Genomic DNA, 21,982 nt, shown 5'->3' on the forward strand with positions numbered 1-21,982 from the left:
ATGTTAATTTATACAATATTTAATTTCAAAATTTGTGTTTTTGATACTTTTCGAGTCGACGAAATGCTAGGATTTTGTTATGTTATCTATAGACCATACCGTTACCAAAGTCCAAATAGACACTTCCATTTCTTTCACGTTAAACTTTTGGAATTTTAGGTCAGGCTAAATTTAATTAGCCTATATTTGCAAGTTCGACAGTCGCTAATTGAACTAAAAACACTAGACATGGCAAACGAACGGCCGGCCGACCATGCCAGTGACGACGAAGAAGACAACGCCGTCAGACAAGCAAAACCAAAACAGCACGACGCCGGCAGATCTGACCTCGAAGGAATCAGAGACTTCCGAGACGAAGAAGTGGATGTTGGTGCCATCGATACTTCCATGCTGATCAGCAACCACAACAACGCAGAGGCACAGATCAAGATAAAACTGAATAAAGAAGATATTGATATGATAGCAAGTGAGATGATGGTCTCTGTTACTGTTGCTGAGAAGTGTTTGAGAGATCACAAGGGGGATGTTAAGTCAGCACTTGTTTATTTAGTCAACTGTTAGAGGCGGCTGGTGTTTTGAAATTGCTGCTTTGTTTGGAGATAAAGAGTTGATTACTGCACTCTGCTTAATATCGGGTAGGCTATCACTTTGCTCCGTTTAAATTTCTGATCTGCTGGAGCCAGGAGCAGTTTCCTCCTATTTATCAGTTCCTTTTTTGATTTTCGCTTTTTTGAAAAGAGCTTGGGCGAATTTATTTTCATACTTGAATAATTTATGGATTAGGAGCTTATAAATCAGATATCTTTGAAAGTGCGGCTGTTAATGATGTTTATTTTAGAAAGGTTTTTATAACGAGGTCCGCATCAGGTCAGTTCAAATTTTTATTTGTTGAAATTGAAGAAACATGATGGTACGATATTTATTGTTTGTCATCTGCAGTATTGTTATTGATTCATTTTTTATTTAACCATACCCTCTGATCTGGGAAATTCACAGCTTGACATCGGGTTGCAGTTGATGAAATAAGAATAGGAATAAAACATAATATGAAATACTTTTAAGCTCACCTCGAGCCAGAATTTTATATGAAATGCATTGCCATTAGGTCCTAAACTTTGTTCCTCGTGATCGGGGGGTATCCAATGGTGAAAAATGGTGAAAAATGGTGAAATTTTACAATTTGGAAAACCGATTCACCATACAAATCATTCACCATTTTACACCATTTTTCACCATTTGCATTGGATACCCCCGGTTTAACTGGGCAAATATTTGTGATTTTCATTGGATAATGCACATAACTATCAATTCCAAATTCCTTCATGATCGAATTTAAAATAAATGTAAGTTTTATATATCTCTTATATTTCAATACCTCAGAATGTCTCAAGACTATAAGCAAGAGATCAAATCAGAGCAAGTGGAGAACCCAAAAAAGTCAAACGGTTTCCTCTGCCCAATGTGTGGAGCACATTACTTTTCAGAAGACTACTTTGTTGAGCACATCAAAGAACATAATACATATTCAAACTGTACAATAAAACAAGAACTGAAAACTGAATCAGATGAACCATCTATTTTTATCTGTCCAGTTTGTGCTGAACATGTTTACTCAGACACTCAGTTAATAGAACATGTAAGGCAGCACCATGATCATAGCAGCCCAGTAGTACCTGACTACTTTGATACTTCAGATAACTTGAGTGGAACAGATCCTCAGAGGACGTTAGCTCTGTCTCCTAGTAAGATTCCGCCTGTGAGACCATTCAAATGTTCAGAGTGTTCATTTGCTGCAAAACATGCAGGTCATCTTACTAGACATATGAGAACTCACTCAGGTGAGAAACCCTTCAAGTGTTCAGAGTGTTCATATGCTACAAGACTAGCAGGTCATCTCACTGTACATATGAGAACTCACTCAGGTGAGAAACCCTTCAAGTGTTCTCATTGTTCATATGCTGCAAAACATGCAAGTCATCTTACTGTACATATGAGAACTCACTCAGGTGAGAAACCCTTCAAATGTTCCGAGTGTTCATTTGCTGCAAGACAAGCAGGTGATCTTATTAGACATATGAGAACACACTCTGGAGAGAAACCCTTCAAGTGTTCTGAGTGTTCATTTGCTGCAAAACAAGCAAGTAATCTTACTATACATATGAGAACTCACTCAGGTGAGAAACCCTTCAAATGTTCTGAGTGTTCATTTGCTACAAAACAAGCGAGTAATCTTAATAAACATATGAGAATTCACTCTTGAGAGAAACCCAATTTTTTTCACAATCTTTCACCATTGGATACTCCCCTCGTGATCGGTTATGCTGAATTTGAATTTTTGATTCGAACCTCTTCCCGAATCTTTGCCTTTGTTCGTATAGAAGTAATACGAATGGTAAAGGAATAACCTGGCTATCGATATTGTAAATAAAACTTATTGACATGAGTGCAGAGAGGAGCCTGTATGAACGATGAACATTTCATTTTGGAATAACTTAAATCATTTTAAAAAGATCTCAAATAATTACAATCTAATCTCAAATGCCTAGGAGTTTCTCGTTACATTTTCAATGTTCATGGTTAAAAGCTAGGAAATTTTAAATTTGGTTTGAGATGTCTTCTTTGGCATCTCTGTACTTCTTGCAATCAAAATCAACTTTTCCTTGTTTTACACACTTGAACAGCTTCTTTTCTATCATCTGAAATGGTTCGGAAAGTCAGCGGATTTCTAATCTTAAAATATGTAAAATTGAAATTTATTGTAAGATGATCGCAGAATAAAACTTGTATTGTAAATGTCACTTTAGCATTTAGACAAGTCATCAAAACAACCACAATATGGCAACTATAAAGATACAAATGTTACTTTCCATGGAATGTCAACCCCGTAACTAAACAGTGAAGTGTACACCACAACATCTAGATATCAAACAAACTCACCGTGCAACACTCTGTATCGTAGGGCAGGTCCATTACAGTAGTAGGCTGGCACTTTTGCTTAGACTTGAACCCCTTCACTAGACATCCCATATAGTTCCTAGCCAGTGTGCTCTTACACTTGAGGTTGCTATTACTGCATTGTGAGTTGGATATAGCGGTGTGTAACATTACAGCTACAAGCAGGATGAAGATAGCTTGGTTCATTGCTAGCCGCTAGGCACCTGTGATTATCAAGTCTAAATTAAAACTTATTGACGAATTAAGATACACTAACTGTACCAGTACTCTTCGGATATTAAGACTAGAGGCGGTAAGAAGACTAGCAGAGTTTCCCGATAAATCGAGGTTCACGGTGAATCAAGGCACCATAAATTAGGGTTCGATTGTATCGATATTACGAAATTGTATTTCAATTATTTAACTTGTGCAACACAAATGTGTTTAGTAAGCAAATACAGATGAATGGCACTATAAAGATCAATAACCATCTTTAACCAAACGTTATCTCGCGAAAAGCAACCTTATTCCTAAGATCACTGCAGTTAGAGTCTTTAAAATGTAGAATAGAATAATGAAGATAAAAGATATGTGTGCTACCGCTAACAAAACAAATTGTGCACTGAAATGAACGACTTGGAAAAATAATATCTCCAATAGTGCAGCTGGCGGTTGAGCTACGCAATTTAGTTTTACGTATGAGAGTGTCACGTGCCTTATAAGATATCGTCATGTTTACAACCAGATGGTGACTGTGATACGCTTCATCGCGATCGGTTGTTAATATTGCCGGAATTGGTGAATCATGAGACATTTTATGCTTCATTTTTAATTTTTTGAGTTTTGAGAAATTCTCAGATGGCTGGAGGTTTTTTTGAAAACAGTAAGAATTTAATTGTTGAATTAGTGAAATTTTAGGAGCAAGAACGGCAAAAATTCCTGAATTCTTATCAATTATTATAAGGCCATAAAAATAAAAATGCGATACATTGTCTATTAAATGCAATTGTTAAAAAATATCATATTGTGTAACACTGAAAACCATTTAATAAACGAGTCAAAATATTAAATAAAGTTGTAACAATTGAATCACATTTCCAGCAAGTCTCACAATTTCCAGTTTAAGATCATGGCAAGGTGATACTACTTTAAACTCTGCTTGGGATATCTTCTAAGATTAATAATCTTCTTTCTCATCCTTGTAGGCGTTGCAGTTAAACGTAACCTGTCCTTTGTCCATACACTTGAACAGTTTCTTCTCAATGATCTGGGATTGATATGAGAGTTAGCAAATTTGCCTTGATGTTCAATAAATTGAATAAATTGGAACAGTTCAACAAAAGTTAGCAAATAAGGAAAATGTAAACTTGAATTTTCGTAGTTTAGCTGTAACGTTATAAAATGATTTACTAGATCTAAATAATGAAATAGATAAATCGTAGATAATAAGTTGACTCACCGTGCAACAGTCTGATTCAAAAGGCAGGTTCATTACTGTAGGAGGCTGGCAATGACGTTTAGACTTGAACCCCTTCACTAGACATCCCATATAGTTCCTTGCCAGTGTGCTCCTACACTTGAGGCTTTTCTTACTGCATTGAGGGTTGGAAGTAGCGACGTGTAGGAGGGTTGCTAAGAGTATGGTGAAGATAGCGTATCTCATTGCTGCTGTGAGTTTATGCAGATAAAATAATTAGTAAGAAATCAATAAGTGCCACAGTTGATAGAATATCAGACTAAAAGCTGTAGAATATACGATCCGTTATGGCCATGGGCACATCTGTTTCAAGTTTTTCTGACAGTCAACATTCTAACTTCTCCAAGTCACGCAATACGACTAGAAAATAATGAAAGTTAAATTGCTAGAAGTCTGTCAAGTCTGAACGTTTCTCAGATCACTCGGCCGAAATTCAACATCTGGTCACTAACTTTTAATCCATGTGATTGATTTTGTAATGGAATTCGCAACCAAAGGGCGGAGCGGCTCTATTACAACTTCATTATATTAACAGTTAACACGACAAATAATATTAAGTTTAAAACAAGTTAAGTTAATACAGTAAAGGCTCCTGGCTCATTGCGTAACAATGGCACCTTACAGAAACTCTGCTAGAATAATCAATAGACGTACACCACAACTAATAACTAGAGATAATAATAACTAGGGATCCACAGCGGATCAAGCAGAAAGTCCCACCCTTTAAAGTGCTGCAAAGAGCCGAGTGCTGCTGCCGCTAGTGCTAACATTGCACACCACCCTTTAAAGTGCTGCAAAGAGAGCTAACAAATGAACATTGCACACCACCCTTTATCTCATGTGTTTGGTCTGCCATCTTTCCAGGCGGAATTAGCGGAATTTGTTTGATCATCACTCAATATATGGTAATTGCTGAAAGTAACTGTGGGGACTGAGAACTATATCAGTGGTGAAATAGTTTACTTAAATTTCACGGATGGCTGAACACGCTGAAATAAACATTGGAGTTTGTGCAGTAAATAATGTGAAATTACGGTCCCCAGTTTCTAGGATTATTTCAATTATAATAGCCCCTCTTGGCGTGTTGGTGATGGTAATTTCTGGGTTAAATATTATACAATTTAGAGAAATATTAACACAATGTCAATGTAATTGTGTATAACTCTTGTGATAAAACTTACACTGACTATTAACTAATTTACAATTTTTAGGAAGGAAATCAAGACAAAATGGTCAGGACTATGGCAGGAGGGCAACGCAAAGGTAATAACATCAAAGCTCCATCACTAATGCAGGCTGGTCACATAGTTATCATGTCAATAACTACATGTTACGTGGTTACGTGTTCATTAGTTTGGGTTTCATGAGGCGAATGTTGGTTTGTTAGTGAACACCGTCAGCGCTTTGAAATCATTGTCACATACTCACATCGTCTTTACTAACAACAGGGCATGCACATGAGAACAGCGATGTCATGTTCACCTCAAAAGGCCACTTTTTAAGAAATGATATTATAACAGACTTGTACATCAGATATATTACCTTCACTACAATATTATAGAACATACCCTTCAAAATGGATGTGTGCCACTTTACTCAGTTCTCAAATCACTTTCACACAATTCCGTGTAAAAGGCTGGTTCACACTTTTAACTGAGACGATTATGAATCATTATCTTCCAAGTATAGAACTCTTTATATTAAAAAGCAAATAACCCACAAAACCTCTCCTAAAACCTCCATCCCCTCCCAGCGGTAGCAGCTAAAGCTCCCCGGAAATCAGTAGGCTGCTCCTCCTCCTCCTCCTCCAGTGCAGCTGTCTCCTCTGTTTTCTCTCCTGGTAGAGCGGGTAAAGCTAAATCTAGAGCTAGTGGGGGTAACGCAGCTACTCAGTGGGATGCCCCCAAGTGGCAGAAGGGCATTACCTGCTTCTTTGTGAGTATTATACCTGTGCCAGTGTATTTTAATGTTGAGGCTAAATTGAGATTCCTTCTTGTTCCCTGTACTATATAGCTTAAGGGGGCCGGGGGGGGTCTTCACAAAATTCTCTCGAAATCGACTTCATAGTTGTTTCTGATAGAGGGGAGTGATATCTTTCAGCTGCTTTTGGTCCCATGGAAAAATATTGTTCCTAGCCGAAATTATCGCTGGTCAAAGGTCAGCGCTTATGTGTAATTGTATTGCGCGAGCGATTTTCAATCGCGCGTTCTGAAAATCGAGTCTAAAAATCTATCTCATCCTACATTTTTTGAGCAATCACCCTCAAACTTTCAGGATATGTTCTTAGGATCAGTAAGAAGAGAACTCTAGAGCCAGAATTTTGAGATAGGCCTTTAAAGATTTTTAATTCGATTTTGAAATTCTTGGACCTTAATTTTTAGAGGTCCAAGAATTTCAAAATCGGATTAAAAATCTTTAAAGGCCTATCTCAAAATTCTGGCTCTAGAGTTCTCTTCTTACTGATCCAAAGAACATATCCTGAAAGTTTGAGGGTGATTGCTCAAAAAATGTAGGAGAAGATAGATTTTTAGACTCGATTTTCAGAACGCGCGATTGAAAATCGCTCGCGCAATACAATTACACATAAGCGCTGACCTTTGACCAGCGATAATTTCGGCTAGGAACAATATTTTTCCATGGGACTAAAAGCAGCTGATAGATATCACTCCCCTCTATCAGAAACAACTATAAAGTCGATTTCGAGATAATTTTGATGAAGACCCCCCCCCCCCCCCCCCCGGCCCCCTTAACTACAAAGTTTACATAAAAAAGCAGCAACTGCCAATAATAAGCCTATAATTAGCCATGATTTTTAGCTTTTCAGCTTATTTAATACCGATCTTTATGTGTGAAACAGTAACCTTAACAGTGACCTAAACAGTATTGTAACCTAAACGGTATAGTAACCTAATTATTATCAAACATGTCAATCTTACAAATGTCAACAATCCTAAAATAATTTAGAACCTAAACGTGATCCTTTGTAAGATTATATGTCCCAAAAGTCAAATTGACTTGTATTCAAGTATAAAGTCGAACAATTTACTCCAATAACCACGGTTACTAGCAAGTTCTCTCAAATGAAGAATATCATCATACGACTCCAGCAAGATGAAACGCTTCCAGAGGTCAACCTTCAGGTGGTGTAGGAGGTTACGTCTGTGAGCCCCGAGTCTACCGACTTCACTACACATCTCGACAGCAAAGCACAGCGCAGCTTGAGCTGGTGATCTTTCATCGCTCCTCAGTATGTGTCCTAGCATCTTCCACCTAGATAACTCAGCACGCTCAGACATAGGGGTAGAGTTACTCTGTTTGTATAGGGTATCTTTGGACATCATACTGCATGGCCAGCTGACATTCATGATCTTTCTGAGGTGGTTACGGTGACATGCATCTAGTTTGTCCCAGTACGATTTAGGCATTCCCCAGCAACTAGAGTTATACATGAGGATAGATACTACTTGGGCCTCATAGACCTTCAGCTTCTTCTGTAGGGGGATCTTACTCTGGCACCAGACCTTCTTGAAGTTCTGGAATGCTACATTGGCTAACATGATTCTTCTGGTGACATCTTTCCTACTTTCTAGCAGAGAACCCAACAACTTGCTACTGCACCATTCTTCATTCATTCTAAGGGGTTTACCATCATCCATGACCTCATCTTTCCCAGCTATGTAGACGTGTACAAACTCTGTCTTTGATTCATTAATATTCAGATTCCACTCTTTGAACACCTTAGTAGCGACAGGGAGGAGGGCTTCTAGAGCATCTTTGTCTTCACCAAGATAGTCGATGTCATCAGAGTAGGCATCTTCTTCGGTAATCACACTATATAATGACAACACTATATAATGACAAGCACTTTATAATGACAGCTGATCTTTGTCATTATATAGTCTGCAAAACGCACTATATAATGACAACACTATATAGTGACAAGTTTATCTTATATCGACTTTTCCTTACTTTTCTTTAATTCTACTTTTAGGAACAAGGTCGAAGCGAGCGAAGTTCCTCCTGTTTGAAGTGGAAGTAGCAGCCACTCGTGCTGTTCGTACCATCTTCGAGAGGCTGCTGCTAGAGTGATTGTGAAACAGAGGCCTGAAACACTATCACCTTGGGGTCCTCCATTGGTGCTGATGAATTCAAGGGAGGTAGCGTTGTTGACTCGCACCTTGATCTTGGTGTTGCTCAGGAGGAATCTCACTAGGATTAGTCCTAGCGGCATGCCTGAAGAAGATGATTCCCGCACTATATAATGACAACACTATATAATGACAAGCACTTTATAGTGACTTGTCACTATATAGTCTGATCTCATCTCTTGTGCACCCTGCGTCCTCTAGGAGGTTGAGCACAGTCTGCCTACTGATAGTATCGAAGGCACTGGACATGTCTAGGCCCATCTTGTGGAAAGACCACTCTCTTTCTTTTACGATGCTGATCAACATACGGTGACACCATACCAGGTCTCCACAGCTTCTCTTCTGCTTGTAGGCAGCTTGCCGTGGACCTGTGTAAGCGTCTACCTTTGCTTCAATTCTCCTGAGTGTAATGAGGGATAGCAGCTTACGAGCACAGTTACATAATGTCAGGGGTCTGAGGCTTTTCAGTTCACCAGGAGTCTTGCCAGGCTTTTGAAGAGGGGTGATGAAACATTCTCCGACAGCGTCAAGGAACAGGTTCTCTTCAAAGTAGGTGTTGATGATTTTGGCGTAATGGACACATAGCGCACTCCCACCATACTTGAGGAGCTCATTGGGGGTATTGTCAGGTCCATTGGCTTTGCCGTTCTTGAGGCGTTTAGCAGCGGTTTTTACCTCATATTCTGTGATAGGGCAGTCGAGGGGAGAAGGGGGACCTTCAAACGGATCAAGGGCAGGTTCATCTCCAGTCAGCTGTTCTTCATACCAATCGCGGAGTACTTCAGCTTTAGCGAGGTCTGTACCAATGGGGTACCCATCCTTATTGTGGACAACTATAGGCTTTGTCTCTTTGGTCTTAGCTAAGGATCTCACAGCTTCGAACATTTGACGCGTGTTGTCAGTTGATGAAATTTCTTCAGCTAACTGGTCAGCCTTAGCACACTCTAGCTCCTTCAGTCTCTTTTTGATGTCTTTACCGAGCTTATTTCTCCGTCCTCGCAGTACAGAGCTATCACAGGGCTTGTTGGTGCTTGCCAGGGCGAGGCGTATATCGTGTCGTTCTGCGACTAGGGCAACAACAGTAGGGTCATTAGAGAAGAAGCACTTATTCTTAGCCTTCCTGTAGCCTAGGGTCTCAGCAGCTGACTTATGAACTTCACCCAGTACTACTGCAAAGTCCTTGTTGGGATCACCTGAGGGTATTACAGTAGAAAGTCTACTAGCAATGTCATGTTCATACATTCGTTTACAATCGGGGTCTGATGTGAGCCTGCGAGTGTCAAACATTTTAGGACGTTTAGGAGCTTTAGCGTAGAACAGGGGGCGTTTAGACAATTCAATCGTACATATTACAAGCCTATGGTCAGAACTAAACACCATACCGTTGTGCGACCTAGCATCTCTGAGCAGACATTTACTTCTTCTTTTACAAAGAATATAATCTATCTGAGTAAACACTTTACGCTTTTTACCAGACTGACCTTTGACATTAACCAAACCCTCGTAAGTGGTCCGATGACTCGCACGGTGAAGGAAAGCAGTATTAGCAGCAAACAAGTCGTTTCTACACATGAAGTTGAGAAGGTAGTGACCGTTGTGATTCCTTTTACCCATACCGTGCCTGCCGACATAATCTGACACACCATTTACATAGTCTGAGTCATCAAGCTTACCCAGCCTACCGTTGAAATCTCCCATCACAAACAACTCGTGTCTTGAAGGAACGACAATAGCTGAACTGACTTGCTTGTACAATTTCCTGACAATTTCTGGTCTGAGTTCTGATTTGGTGTTGGTTGGGCAGTACACATTGACGGCTCTAAACATGACGGGTTCACCGTGCTTTACAGGCAATCTAAAATCTATCCACGCAACACGGTCACTAACACGATGATATTGAACAATGTACGGTACTAGCCGCTTTGATACCACAAACCCCAGTCCTGCATAACAGGCATCCTTTTGTTCAATGATAATCAACTTATTGCCACAGGGTAACATTGCTTCAGATGGCTGAGTGATCTTAGTTTCTTGAAGGGCTATAACGTCTAATTTATATTGAGTACAGTCACGTCCTAATATATGTTGGTCTACTTCTTTGCTCAGCCCACGAACATTGAATGTTGCAAGGGCTAGAATGAGTGAGAGAGGGATCAACTTAGGGACGATGAGTAGAGGGTTAGATGCTGCAGCAGGGGTAATCTGTGTCTCCCTGCTTCTGCTGATGTGCCTGACGTCATCACTGGTCATTCCACCTAAAACAGTAACCTAAACGGTATAGTAACCTAACCTAACTAACCCCTTCAGAAGAAGGAGGTGGAAACTAAAATAACAAAGCTAGGAGAAGACTCAGACAGTGTAACTGAGGAAGGGGAGGCGGTGTGTTCTCAGAGCAGTACTCATACTATAGATCTCAATGAGGCTCCCATCACTGCTACTGTTCTTAGCATATTCGGTAACTAATTGGTGGATATATCAAGTTTAATTCAAGTTAACATTTTAAGTGTAATTTAGGTTTTATTTAATATACAGTCAGTTAGTCTGTGGTTCATTTCTGTGAGACTTGAAATTTAACAGTTGTTTTCAGTCATCAGTCAGCCCATCAAATATTAATTACACAGCATGTTCCACCGGTTTTTACAACTAAACCTATCGACTGGCTGACCAAATGACTGATGACTGATAATGTGTTATAGCTTTATAGGGACCGACAGAATTGCTAGGCCACCAAAATCCACATTTATGTAAAATATTCAGTGTTCACCTGAGTTGAGTTGAGTACACTTACCTTTAAACCCCTCAGATGCCGAAGAGAGTGGTCCCAGTAGTAGCGGTAGTGTTTGTAGTGCGGGGAGTGATGATGGTGAACAACCTGGCCCCAGCTCCAGAATGTAGCTACAAGGCTATACGACTTGTGTGGGGTGTCGTGGCTACATGCTATATGGTTGCTTTCGGGTTGAAACACATGATTTCGGATCCTTGACATCGTTATGTACGGAACGGAATTCTATTAAAATATTTACCTGAATTGTGACATTTTTGACTAACTTATTACCGTACTCTATGAAATTATTCGGTTTGATATGGAAACTAACTCCTATTTTCTTATCGATCATTACTTTATAAAGTTATAATCGACATTAGAATCATTGAATTTTTCATAACTGACAGAACGTTGTCCCGTTGAATATATCAAACCACAAATCTACATTTTTAATTAATTTATTAACTAATAAATTACATTTCTATTTACATAATTGTTTTTTGCATCAATCGCTGTTTTTACAATTGATTATTTTCTTGAATAACTTACTGATTATAATAACTACCATTTTACTGGTTATTTTTATATTTCTTTTGCGATATTGAATAAAATCTAAGTTTTCAGAAACCAGTTTTTAGAGTTATTACTTATTAGAGAATAGTGATAGAACCAAGATCTATGTAATTCAAAACTTAACTTATTAGAATTTTGTAGTTGCTAAATAAAATAAAACTCCTTATATTACTAGTGATTGATATTTTAATTGAGTAATACTCAGATTAATTGTCAATATCCTATTACAAGTTAATCAATAGTGTTTACAAAGTAAATTATAAACCCTTTTTTGATTTGAATAAAGTTATACAATATTCTAATTTAACTGCTATTTATTTGCCTTCCCGAGATTGGTATATCTCGATACTTCTTTAAGCATGGTATAAATAGACTATATATACGAAGGAATAGCTAGCAATTAGCTCACAAAGTGATGTTTCGATATGGTGAAGATATTGTGCGTTGTTCTTCGCAGAATGACTGTAACCAATCAGCGAATTTGTTTGTTCGAGTTTCCAATATGCTAAGACTTTTTAAATCAAATTAGCTTCCTTTTTTACAATTAAATATTTCGTTATTCAATTGAACCAGTAAACTTACAGTTATTTCATACAAAAAGAGTATTACTCTGGTGTTTATCTGTGTTTTAAAGTGTTTGATCCTAGATTCCGGGATATACACGGATCACTAAATCTTGCTAATCCGTATTTTATGTTATTTTGTAAAAACTTAAACTAATGAACTGTATTGTTAATCATATTCAACTATCCATTCAATGTTGGTATGAATATCTTGAAAAGTAACTTGAAAAGTAACTTGAAAAGTAACTTGAAAAGTGTGTTATTCAACCCTGACAATCTCAGCTGTAGCAATGGCCGATAATCTAGCAGCGAACTTGGCCAAGTTCAATGTCAAGGACGACAGGATTGTCTCATTCGAGGGGCAGGGCCTCAAACTAGACAATGCACAGCTTGGTATGTACAGTGCAGTTTTTCAAAGCTTGTTAAAACTCAAACTTCTGATAAAAATCATAACTAACAACCAAAAATGTAACATTTCATTTTTGTTACAAACGTAACAGATGTAAATTTTACAGCTGAAGATATAGTGAGAGCAATAGAGACATGTGCCAGTATGGAGATCCTGAATCTAGCTGGTAACACTCTCGGTGTTGAAGCCGCACAGGAGATAGCTAATGCTTTACAAAGCAGACCTACATTCAAGGTAGGAACATTTCCTGCTTCTTTTCAGCATATTTATTTTAAAACAGTACAGAACATCATAATAATATTCTTTAACCGAATTTAACGTGTTACCAAGAACACCGGAACCCTGCTTACTCCCTCCCCCAACCCTGCTAACCCTGCTAACCCCCTCTTTCAGTTTGCCCTGTGGAAGGACATGTTCACAGGTAGACTCCGCTCAGAGATCCCCGCAGTCCTGCGCTCCCTCTCGAGCGCCATGATAATAGCTAACACACAGCTAGTAGAGCTGGATCTGTCTGATAACGCGTTCGGTCCTGACGGTGCGGAAGCGATCAGAGGGTTGTTGACTAGCCCTGTAGCGTACACTATACAAACGCTGAAGTTCCAGAATAACGGACTGGGTGGTGGTGGCGTGGTTAGTTGTTAATGTTTAATTTTTGGGTAATTGTGGATCTTAGAGCTGTGTCGATGGTTAGTTTTGATAGTTGATGAAAAAAAGAGACAGTATTTGTGTGTTAAAAATGTCTAATTTAATATTTACTCGACATATTTTTTAGATAATAGCGGATTGTCTGACAGCAAACCATGCTCGAGCAAAGAAAGCGGGTAAATCACTTGATCTGAGAACGTTTATCGCTGGTCGAAACAGACTTGAGAATCCTGGTGCTAAAGCGCTGGGAGCCGCTTTCTCGGTGAGTCGGCACTTACCTTTTTAGTAGCTTGTTATTACAATTAACAGCACTTTAGTTCTCTCTTTCATAGCTTACTAGTACAATAAACTGGCAGTGTTTAATATCTCTATTTAGCTTGTCAGTACAACAAGCTGACTATATTGACTCCGTCACTCCTCACACTAAAAGTCGGTTGACACAGCTTCAACCCCAGAAACAATACCTATCGTCACAGCTGTGCTGTGTCAATATCTCTCTTAGTACAACTAACTGACAGAAGCATCTTCACCCCTAAAATAAGCTAGTATTAATAAATAATTAATTAACTAATTAATGTCATTAAAACCCTCATCCCTCAGTTGCTAGGTACATTGGAACAGATTGAAGTTATCCAGAACGGTATACAGTATGAGGGTATTGCAGCTCTAGCAGACTGTATCAAACACAGCCCAAATCTTAAGATTCTCAATCTAAACGACAATATTATGACGCCTAGAGGAGCTATTGCCATTGCTGAGGTACTGTTACAATTAACTGATCATTTTCCTTTCATTGATCTTTGTTCAATATTACCAGCCCCCTGGACGTTTGGTTTTGTATTGCCGAACTTTACAATCCCATCTTAACTCCTCAAACAATTCTTCTATTTCAGGCCCTTCCCTCAGCAACGATGCTGGAGGTTCTAAACATTGGTGATTGTCTTGTGAAGAGTAAAGGAGCTCTTGCAGTTGCTGAAAATATAAAGGGTCTCACTAAATTGAAGGTGCCCATTTTCTGTTCCGGTTTAAATGTTGTGTGTATGGAGCGCGCTGCGACACAAACTGATGACAAGATTTAATTTTGAATGGCGTTTCGCGCTTTACGCCTGTTTTTGTTGCTTGGCTGTAAGAATTCATGTGATGTGCCCGCCCAAAAACGTGGGCCGGCCCCGTATAACATTTACATTTGAAACCAAGCCTATCTAATCTGCCCAATAATGTGCGTGCAGCATTCATCCTGTAATCTGGATTCTTGGCAAAACTATAGAATTGGCAAGTCATCCGACATTTCTGACGAGGGAAAGAATAAGCGGCTAGCCAATTATTACATTTAATTATTAATTAAATGAGATAAACGAGTTTAAGTGTTTAAAACATTCTTTGATGTGAGTACGCTGCTTGAGTCATCCTAATGTGCATTGCGTTCACTTTTTAAGCTATGTGTTATACCGTGACAGTAGAAAGAAGTACTTACTGGCATTTAGCCAGAAAAAGTCAAATAGATCCGAAATCAAATTGTAAGACATAACTAAATTTCAGGAACTGATACTCAGCTACAACGAAATACAGTCAGATGGTGGCGAAGCTATCGCCAAAGCCTGCGCAAAACTAGGGGCTCTTACAACATTAGATCTTGATGGGAACCACTTTGGAGATGACGGCAAGACGAAAGTTTCCGACGCTTTAGGAGTCGCTAAACTTTCTCTGCTGAAGCCAGGTATTGGATTGTTTATGTCATTATAGTTGTTTATAGACAGAATGTACGATGAACGTGGCCCATCTTTACATCTCCAGAAGTAGCAGTTCATTCTAATTGTTATACTTGACATTGAAACTTAACGAACTTGTACACCAGGTCTCGATAACGATGAAGGAATACCCTCTGACGATGAAGGAGAAGCAGAGGAAGGAGAGAAAGAAGAAGAGAAGGAAGAAAAACAAGACTCTCCAGAAAAAGCCAAAGCAGCTCCTGCTCCGTTTGTATTCGGAGCCCCTGCACCAAAATTAGTTGGACCTGACGATCCGAACAAAACATTTGGATTCGGGGCTCCGGCCGGGGCTGACTTCTCGTTTGGAAACGTGGGTGGAACTAATATCTTCGCTAAAAAGGACGAAGGTATGTTGATAAATACTTCATCAACTTCAGCTGATCTATAATTAAATTATTCTCCGCAAACTGTTCAAAGACTTAAAGTTTAGATATATGTATATTAGAAGTCAGTAGATATTAGGTAAGTTGTAGACGAAGAGATCAAACCTTCATCACCTATATTTCAGCTGATCACTCGTTCAAGGGGGTTGGTACAGCGCTCTTCTCAGCCCCTGGGACCGATGGCAATCCTGAAGGGGAACAGGATGTACACTTTGAGGCACTTGTTCATCTGGAGAAAGTAGAGGTGAAGACAGGAGATGAGGATGATGAAGAACTGTACAAACATCGGGCCAAGCTGTTCAGGTGTTTTACTTTAGTCCCTTTAAACTAGGAATAATGTCTTGTGTAACATCCGGACATGGTTATTGGGCGTATATAGATTATAAATTGATGATAATTTTTGACAAGGTATGTGACTTTTCGACACAATACGAAGTTAAGATACTCTAAAGAACTGACTGTTTATATCTCCAGGTTTGACAAGGACGTTGGAGCATGGAAAGAGCGTGGTGTTGGAGACATCAGGGTACTCCAAAACAAGTTCACTAAGAAATCCCGGCTTCTCATGAGACGAGACATCATCCTAAAGATCTGCTGCAACCACCTCATCACCAAACAAACAGAGATGAAACCCAATGCTGGCAGCAACAAATCCCTCGTGTGGTTCACCAGTTCAGATTATTCGGAAGGAGAACCAAAACCTGAGCAGCTGGCAGTCAGATTCAAAACCCCTGCCATCTGCGCAGAGTTTCTGGAAGCATTCACCAAAGCGAAAGAGGAGTCCCCCGAGCCGGGTTCCACTCCCACAAAGAAACCAGAACCTGCAGCCGCACCAAAACCTGCTGCACCGAAACCCGCCGAACCTGCAACACCTGCACCCTTCTCCTTTGCCTCACTGGCCGCTAATGCTGAGAAAGCTGCATTTGCCGCCAAAACCTCTCCCCAAAAGACTCCAGTGAAAGTGGGTGACGGTGACGCGTACAGAGAGGAGGCATATGAGCCAGACGTGCAGTTCGACCCCATTGTGAAGTTGGATAAGGTGGAGACTAACACAGGAACGGAGAACGAGGAGACCAAGTTCACGCACCGCTGTAAACTGTACAGGTTTGTACTAGCTGTCAAATTGTGTTGCACCTTGTGCCAATTTCAATGGTGGCTGACTTGAATAGAGAGAAATTGAGAAACTGAGAAATTCCTACGCAGAACATTATGCATATGTATTCTTGTGTAAAATTGTATTGATCCCGTTTGATGCGACAAGGAAAAATGCTCTTACCAGGAAAGGAATTTAATTGCAACCATGCGATTTTACATTATATGCATATAATGATATGCCTGTTTTATTTAGCATAGTTTCCATTTCCCGAATTCTTAATAAATTTTCCTTGTAGGTTTGACAAAGATGTTGGCGCCTGGAAGGAGAGGGGTCTGGGTGACATATCAGTATTGTGGAACAAGAAAGAGGGAAAAGGCAGGGTTCTTATGAGACGAGAGCAGATCCTAAAGTTGTGTTGCAATCACCTGATTACTCCGGAGATGGAAATGAAACCTCACCAAGGTTAGGGTTACTTAAACTCTTCTTGAGAAAATCACAGTTTGCTTCGTGTATTATTACAAGCTTTATTTATTCCGTTGCTTCGTCAATACGTCTAATTGAGTTTTATGCCTCGAAATTTTCCAGGTAACGACAAGTTTTGGGTGTGGCACACGTTTGCTGACTTCACGGAGGGAGAACCGAGATTTGAGCAGCTCGCAGCAAGGTTCAAAACGGCTGAGGCGGCCGCTCAGTTCAAGGCTGCTTTTGAGGACTGTCAGAATAACCTCGGAAAGGTGAGATGCGGGAGAGAAACACGAAAATGTTCTAAATCTGCAACCTTTTACATGTTATTTACAAATCCTGTAAATTACATAAGTTGTTGTTGTTTTTAAATTGCTCAAATATCAACACACATTCGTCACAGGTGGATTTGTCAGAAGACCCAGAAGCTAAACAAGCGGAAGAAGCTATCGAGAAAGTGAACCTCTCAGAGCCCGCTGCCGCCCCAGCTAAGGCTGGAGGCATGGCGGCATTTCTCTCAAAACAGAAGGATAACTGGACCTGCAACACGTGTGATCTGTCCAATGAGCAGAGTGCTAACAAGTGTATAGCTTGTCAGACCCCGAACCCTGATGCTCCTCCAGAAGCAGCTGATAACAACACTACAGATTCCGGCACCGGGTCCAAGTTTAATTTTGGAATGCCTAATTCTGCCATAGGAGGTTTCACATTTGGAACCCCAGCTGCCACAGTTCCTGCAGCAACAGGAGGGTCTGGGTTCAGTTTCGGACCACCGACTTCCGGGTTCTCATTTGGCAACACAGCTGCAGCCGTCCCAGCTCCAGCAGCAGCTGCTTCTGCCTTTTCCTTTGGTACTCCAGCACCAGCAGCCACTCCAGAGGTTCCTAGCTCTGGGTTTTCATTTGGGACTGCCGCCCCAGCATCAGCAGCGCCCACATTCCAATTTGGCTCAGGTGCAGCGCCTACCCCTCCCCCAGTGGATAAAACTCCTGCTAAAGAGGAAGAAAAACCATCTCTATTTGCTGGGTTCTCATTTGGCACCGTTCCAAAAGCAGACTCTCCCGCTTTAGAAGCAGTACAAACAGTCGGAGCATCAAGTGCAGTGGTAGAAATAACAGTCGACTACCCAGAGTTTGTAGCAGAACCTTCTGAAGCAATCTTGGAAAAGATCACCAAACCAGAGAGCGTCGCAGAAGCAGTCGGCTGCTCTGACCCCGGCAACGTAGCGTCCTTCGTCGGGAAACTCTCCCAGGTGATGAGCAACAAAACCACCAACACATCCCACCAGATCGTAGATAGTTTGCTCTCGTCCTGCTTTGCTCAAAACAGTCCCAGTATGTTGACCAACGAGCTTCTCGTCACCATGGGTCTCATCAAAAGCGAAAAGAAGAACTTTAAACCGGAGTCTGACGTAGAGAACATGTTGAGATTGATGGCACATGCTGTCGGGCAGGAGTACTTCCCTCCGTCCAGTGCTAAAATTATATCTGCTTTTGTTAAGAAGGACAAGGAAGTGTTAACTAATAAAATCAGTGACTGCGCCGATTTGTTCAAATCTTTCCAAATTTGAGACGATACGAGTGATAAAATGTTATTAAAGATTGATTAATTCCGATGGTACATAATATATATTTCGATGATTGCAGGTTCATTAATCGACGAGGTAGATTTTGTGGATTTGAATTAATTATTCATTATTTTAAGTAACTAGTAAATACAATTTTAAAATTTGTTGTTTAACTTTATTGGACAGGAAAGGGCGTATTTATTTTTCTATAGTTTTGGGAATACTGCCGCTTTTCGGCTGATATAGCTCGTTTTATTTGCTCATGCTACTTAAGTAGAAATTTTCCAGAATTATGAGACCCGGGAGGAATTTAATTTAAAAGTTGAAATTATCATGACTCTAAAGTTAAAAGTAAGACGACGTTCTCATTCACTATGACAAAATAATGATATTTTTAATTACATTTCTATCTTATTAAAATTTCGTATTTTATTTCTATTGGTTTAAGTCGCCACCAATACATCAACAAGAAACCAAGTTGGAAGGGAAGCTTCAAATCGAGTATATCCACTCAGAATCCAGTTCATTTCACTGATTAGGACGGTTAATTAGGGTAATGTTAAGGTAATTGCTAATTAATAAGCAAAGTATCTTGATACCACAGACACATTAGTACAGGAGCTCCAACTGCAGCAGGAACTGAGTCATTGGTAGTAAGCGCACGGTTACCATGACAACAGTATCTAGGAGCCAGTGCTGAGCATTTCCCGGTCTTAACAATTGACGTAAGGACGCTCGGTAAAGTTGCTCTGTTTACTTTCCTACTGTAAGCTTGTATCCTGGACTAGGCTTGTAGTTTTGTTGTTGGAGATTGTTTCACAAGTTTGTTTGGAAGGTGACGTAATTAGTGAACGAGTGCAAGTTTCCAACTCCTGTTTAAAGAGTTTGAGTAGTTATCACCAGCGGTTATAATCAGTAGTTGTGAGGTGGAACCTGGCAATGGCTCAAGCTGTTAAACCCCCGCTAGCGGCACCTGATCTGTGGATTATAATGGACGCCACAACGACAAACAAAGAGTCCGTTCAATTATTGGAGGATTGGTGAGTAAAATAGTCGCCAAGATGTTAAAGATTGTTCAAGACAGATACGATTTCATTTACTACACGAATAATATACACTTTTATGACGTATTTTCGTTTGACAGATACAATTACAAGACAAATAAACTTTGTATGTTCGTCTAAGATCACCTATAACAGAATATGTATAACATGGATAATAAGGTGTGTTTTCATGGAAACTGTACCCTCAGGTTGAGGCAGCTGCCATTTCCAATGTGCAAGCCCAAGTCAGGAACCCACTCACCTGAATCTTATAGAGACTCTGTTCTAAGAAGGTATACTGTGATGATGAACAGTTTTCTGTTTTGTTTTGAAATACGAGAACTAGACTAAATTGTGTTTCGAAAAACTGGAGAAAAAAAATTTGGCCATGCAGGGGATCGAACCCTGGACAATTTAGACTGACCTGAATTTTCACTTTTCCGTCCGATCATCTTGGAAAGTTTTTTGTACATCCCCATAGACGTAAATAGTAACCAAAAAAATTATTTTTGAAAAATTCGGAAATTTAGGTGTTCCCCAAGCCGTTTCCATGACAACCGCGCTCGCGAACCTCAGAAATCTGGAAAAATTCGATATCTCAGGACCCATTGCACCTACAGAGCTAAAATTAGGCTTAAAAGATGCGGAATTGGCACATTTATATGAGACTTATTAATAAACATATAGCCTAAAGTGCTCACTTTCGTCAAAAATTGCAAAAAACACATTTTTTGTACATTTCCATGGCAACCGCGCCCTAAAATTTGGATGTGCATCTCTATTTTTCAGTCAAACTATGAACAGCTCAGAACTACAGGGGGATAACTACAGGGGGAGAACTAGAGGGGAGAGAACAGCTCAGTACTACACCTGAGGAAGAACTACAGGAGGGAGAACAGCTTAGAACTACATAATTCTGAGCTGTTCCCCCATGTAGTTCTCCCCCTCCTCTGTAGTTCTCCCTCCTGTAGTTCTGAGCTGTTCTCTCCCTGTAGTTCTGAGCTGTTCTCTCCCCTGTAATTCTCCCCCTATAGTACTTCTGAGCTGCTCCCCCTGTAATTCACCCCCTGTAGTTCTGAGCTGTTCTCTCTCCATGTAGTTCTTTTGAGCTGTTCTCCCCCTGTAGTTCTTTTGAGCTATTCTCCCCCCTCCCTGTAGTTTCTTCTTAGCTGTTCCCCCATGAAGTTCTGAGCTGTTCCCCCTGTAGTTACCCCTCCCCTGTAGTTCTCCCTCCCTGTAGTTCTGAGCTGTTCTCTCCCCTGTAGTGCTCCCCCTGTAGTTCTGAGCTGTTCTCCCCCTGTAGTTCTCCCCCTGTAGTTCTGAGCTGTTCTCCCCCTGTAGTTCTTCCTCCTGTAGTTCTGAGCTGTTCTCTCCCCATGTAGTTCTTTTGAACTATTCTCCCCCCTCCCTGTAGTTTCTTCTGAGCTGTTCCCCCATGTAGTTCTCCCCCTCCCCTGTAATTCTCTCCCTCCCCCCTGTAGTTCTGAGCTGTTCTCCCCCCTGTAGTTCTCCCCCTGTAGTTCTGAGCTGTTCCCCCTGTAGTTCCCCCTCCCCCGTAGATCTCCCTCCTGTACTTATGAGCTGTTCTCTCCGCTGTAGTGCTCCCCCTGTAGTTCTGAGCTGTTCTCCCCCTGTAGTTCTGAGCTGTTCTTCCCCTGTAGTTCTTCTGAGATGTTCTCTCCCCTGTAGTTCTCCCCCCTGTAGTTCTGAGCTGTTCTCTCCCCTGTAGTTCTTCTGAGCTGTTCTCCCCCTGTAGTTCTCCCACCCTGTAGTTCTGAGCTGTTCTCCCCCTGTAGTTCTTCCTCCTGTAGTTCTGAGCTGTTCTCCCTTGTAGTTCTTCTGAGCTGTTCTCTCCCCCGTAGTTCTTCTGAGCTGTTCTCTCCCTGTAGTTCTCCCACCCTGTAGTTCTGAGCTGTTCTGCCCCTATAGTTCTCCCTCCTGTAGTTCTGAGCTGTTCTCCCCCTGTAGTGCTTCCTCCTGTAGTTCTGAGCTGTTCTCCCCCCTGTAGTTCTCCCACCCTGTAGTTCTGAGCTGTTCTCTCCGCTGTAGTGCTCCCCCTGTACTCTGTAGTTCTGAGCTGTTCTCTCCCCTGTATTTCTCCCTCCTGTAGTTCTGGGCTGTTTTCCCCCTGTAGTTCTTCCTCCTGTAG

The 21,982-nt window shown here is 40.6% G+C and overlaps 3 protein-coding genes and 1 long non-coding RNA gene across 4 annotated transcripts in view; 3 read left to right on the forward strand and 1 right to left on the reverse strand.

Moving 5' to 3' along the window:
• LOC134818866 (E3 SUMO-protein ligase RanBP2-like) overlaps window positions 1-19,206 on the forward strand; it is a 59,008-nt gene extending 39,802 nt beyond the window's left edge. Inside the window, exons 2-14 of the mRNA XM_063828561.1 lie at window positions 12,743-12,852; window positions 12,975-13,102; window positions 13,262-13,498; window positions 13,641-13,775; window positions 14,114-14,272; window positions 14,407-14,517; window positions 15,053-15,230; window positions 15,369-15,629; window positions 15,791-15,968; window positions 16,140-16,769; window positions 17,057-17,223; window positions 17,347-17,495; window positions 17,627-19,206. Of these exons, the coding sequence (XP_063684631.1) occupies window positions 12,750-12,852; window positions 12,975-13,102; window positions 13,262-13,498; window positions 13,641-13,775; window positions 14,114-14,272; window positions 14,407-14,517; window positions 15,053-15,230; window positions 15,369-15,629; window positions 15,791-15,968; window positions 16,140-16,769; window positions 17,057-17,223; window positions 17,347-17,495; window positions 17,627-18,793 (3,603 nt within the window). The 5' untranslated portion in view covers window positions 12,743-12,749 and the 3' untranslated portion in view covers window positions 18,794-19,206. The remainder of the gene's footprint in view (window positions 1-12,742; window positions 12,853-12,974; window positions 13,103-13,261; window positions 13,499-13,640; window positions 13,776-14,113; window positions 14,273-14,406; window positions 14,518-15,052; window positions 15,231-15,368; window positions 15,630-15,790; window positions 15,969-16,139; window positions 16,770-17,056; window positions 17,224-17,346; window positions 17,496-17,626) is intronic.
• Window positions 229-561, forward strand: LOC134818681 (uncharacterized). Its single transcript, XM_063828321.1, has one exon. The coding sequence runs from the start codon at window positions 229-231 to the stop codon at window positions 559-561; it is 333 nt and encodes a 110-aa protein (XP_063684391.1).
• LOC134818861 (uncharacterized) lies at window positions 3,924-4,710 on the reverse strand. Its single transcript, XR_010160698.1, has 2 exons — window positions 4,394-4,710; window positions 3,924-4,201 (listed from the first exon to the last, which is right to left on the reverse strand). It is a non-coding gene; the product is annotated as an uncharacterized LOC134818861 (long non-coding RNA).
• LOC134818374 (PCNA-associated factor-like) lies at window positions 5,623-12,055 on the forward strand. Its single transcript, XM_063827890.1, has 4 exons — window positions 5,623-5,674; window positions 6,165-6,346; window positions 10,867-11,014; window positions 11,363-12,055. Exons 1-4 carry the CDS (start codon window positions 5,641-5,643, stop codon window positions 11,452-11,454), a joined length of 456 nt encoding a protein of 151 aa, XP_063683960.1. The 5' UTR covers window positions 5,623-5,640; the 3' UTR covers window positions 11,455-12,055.
• Window positions 19,207-21,982: the final 2,776 nt, after the last annotated feature.

The sequence above is a fragment of the Bolinopsis microptera genome, chromosome 7, assembly GCF_026151205.1.
Source record: "Bolinopsis microptera isolate Bmic1 chromosome 7, MBARI_Bmic_1.0, whole genome shotgun sequence".
NCBI lineage: Eukaryota > Metazoa > Ctenophora > Tentaculata > Lobata > Bolinopsidae > Bolinopsis > Bolinopsis microptera.

Bases quoted from the DNA above. Each gene is read 5' to 3' on its own strand.
- LOC134818681 (XM_063828321.1), top strand. From the start codon at position 229: ATGGCAAACGAACGGCCGGCCGACCATGCCAGTGACGACGAAGAAGAC.
- LOC134818374 (XM_063827890.1), top strand. From the start codon at position 5,641: ATGGTCAGGACTATGGCAGGAGGGCAACGCAAAG. The intron at 5,675-6,164 runs GTAATAACATCA...ATCCCCTCCCAG, and splicing joins GGCAGGAGGGCAACGCAAAG to CGGTAGCAGCTAAAGCTCCC. The intron at 11,015-11,362 runs GTAACTAATTGG...TAAACCCCTCAG, and splicing joins TACTGTTCTTAGCATATTCG to ATGCCGAAGAGAGTGGTCCC.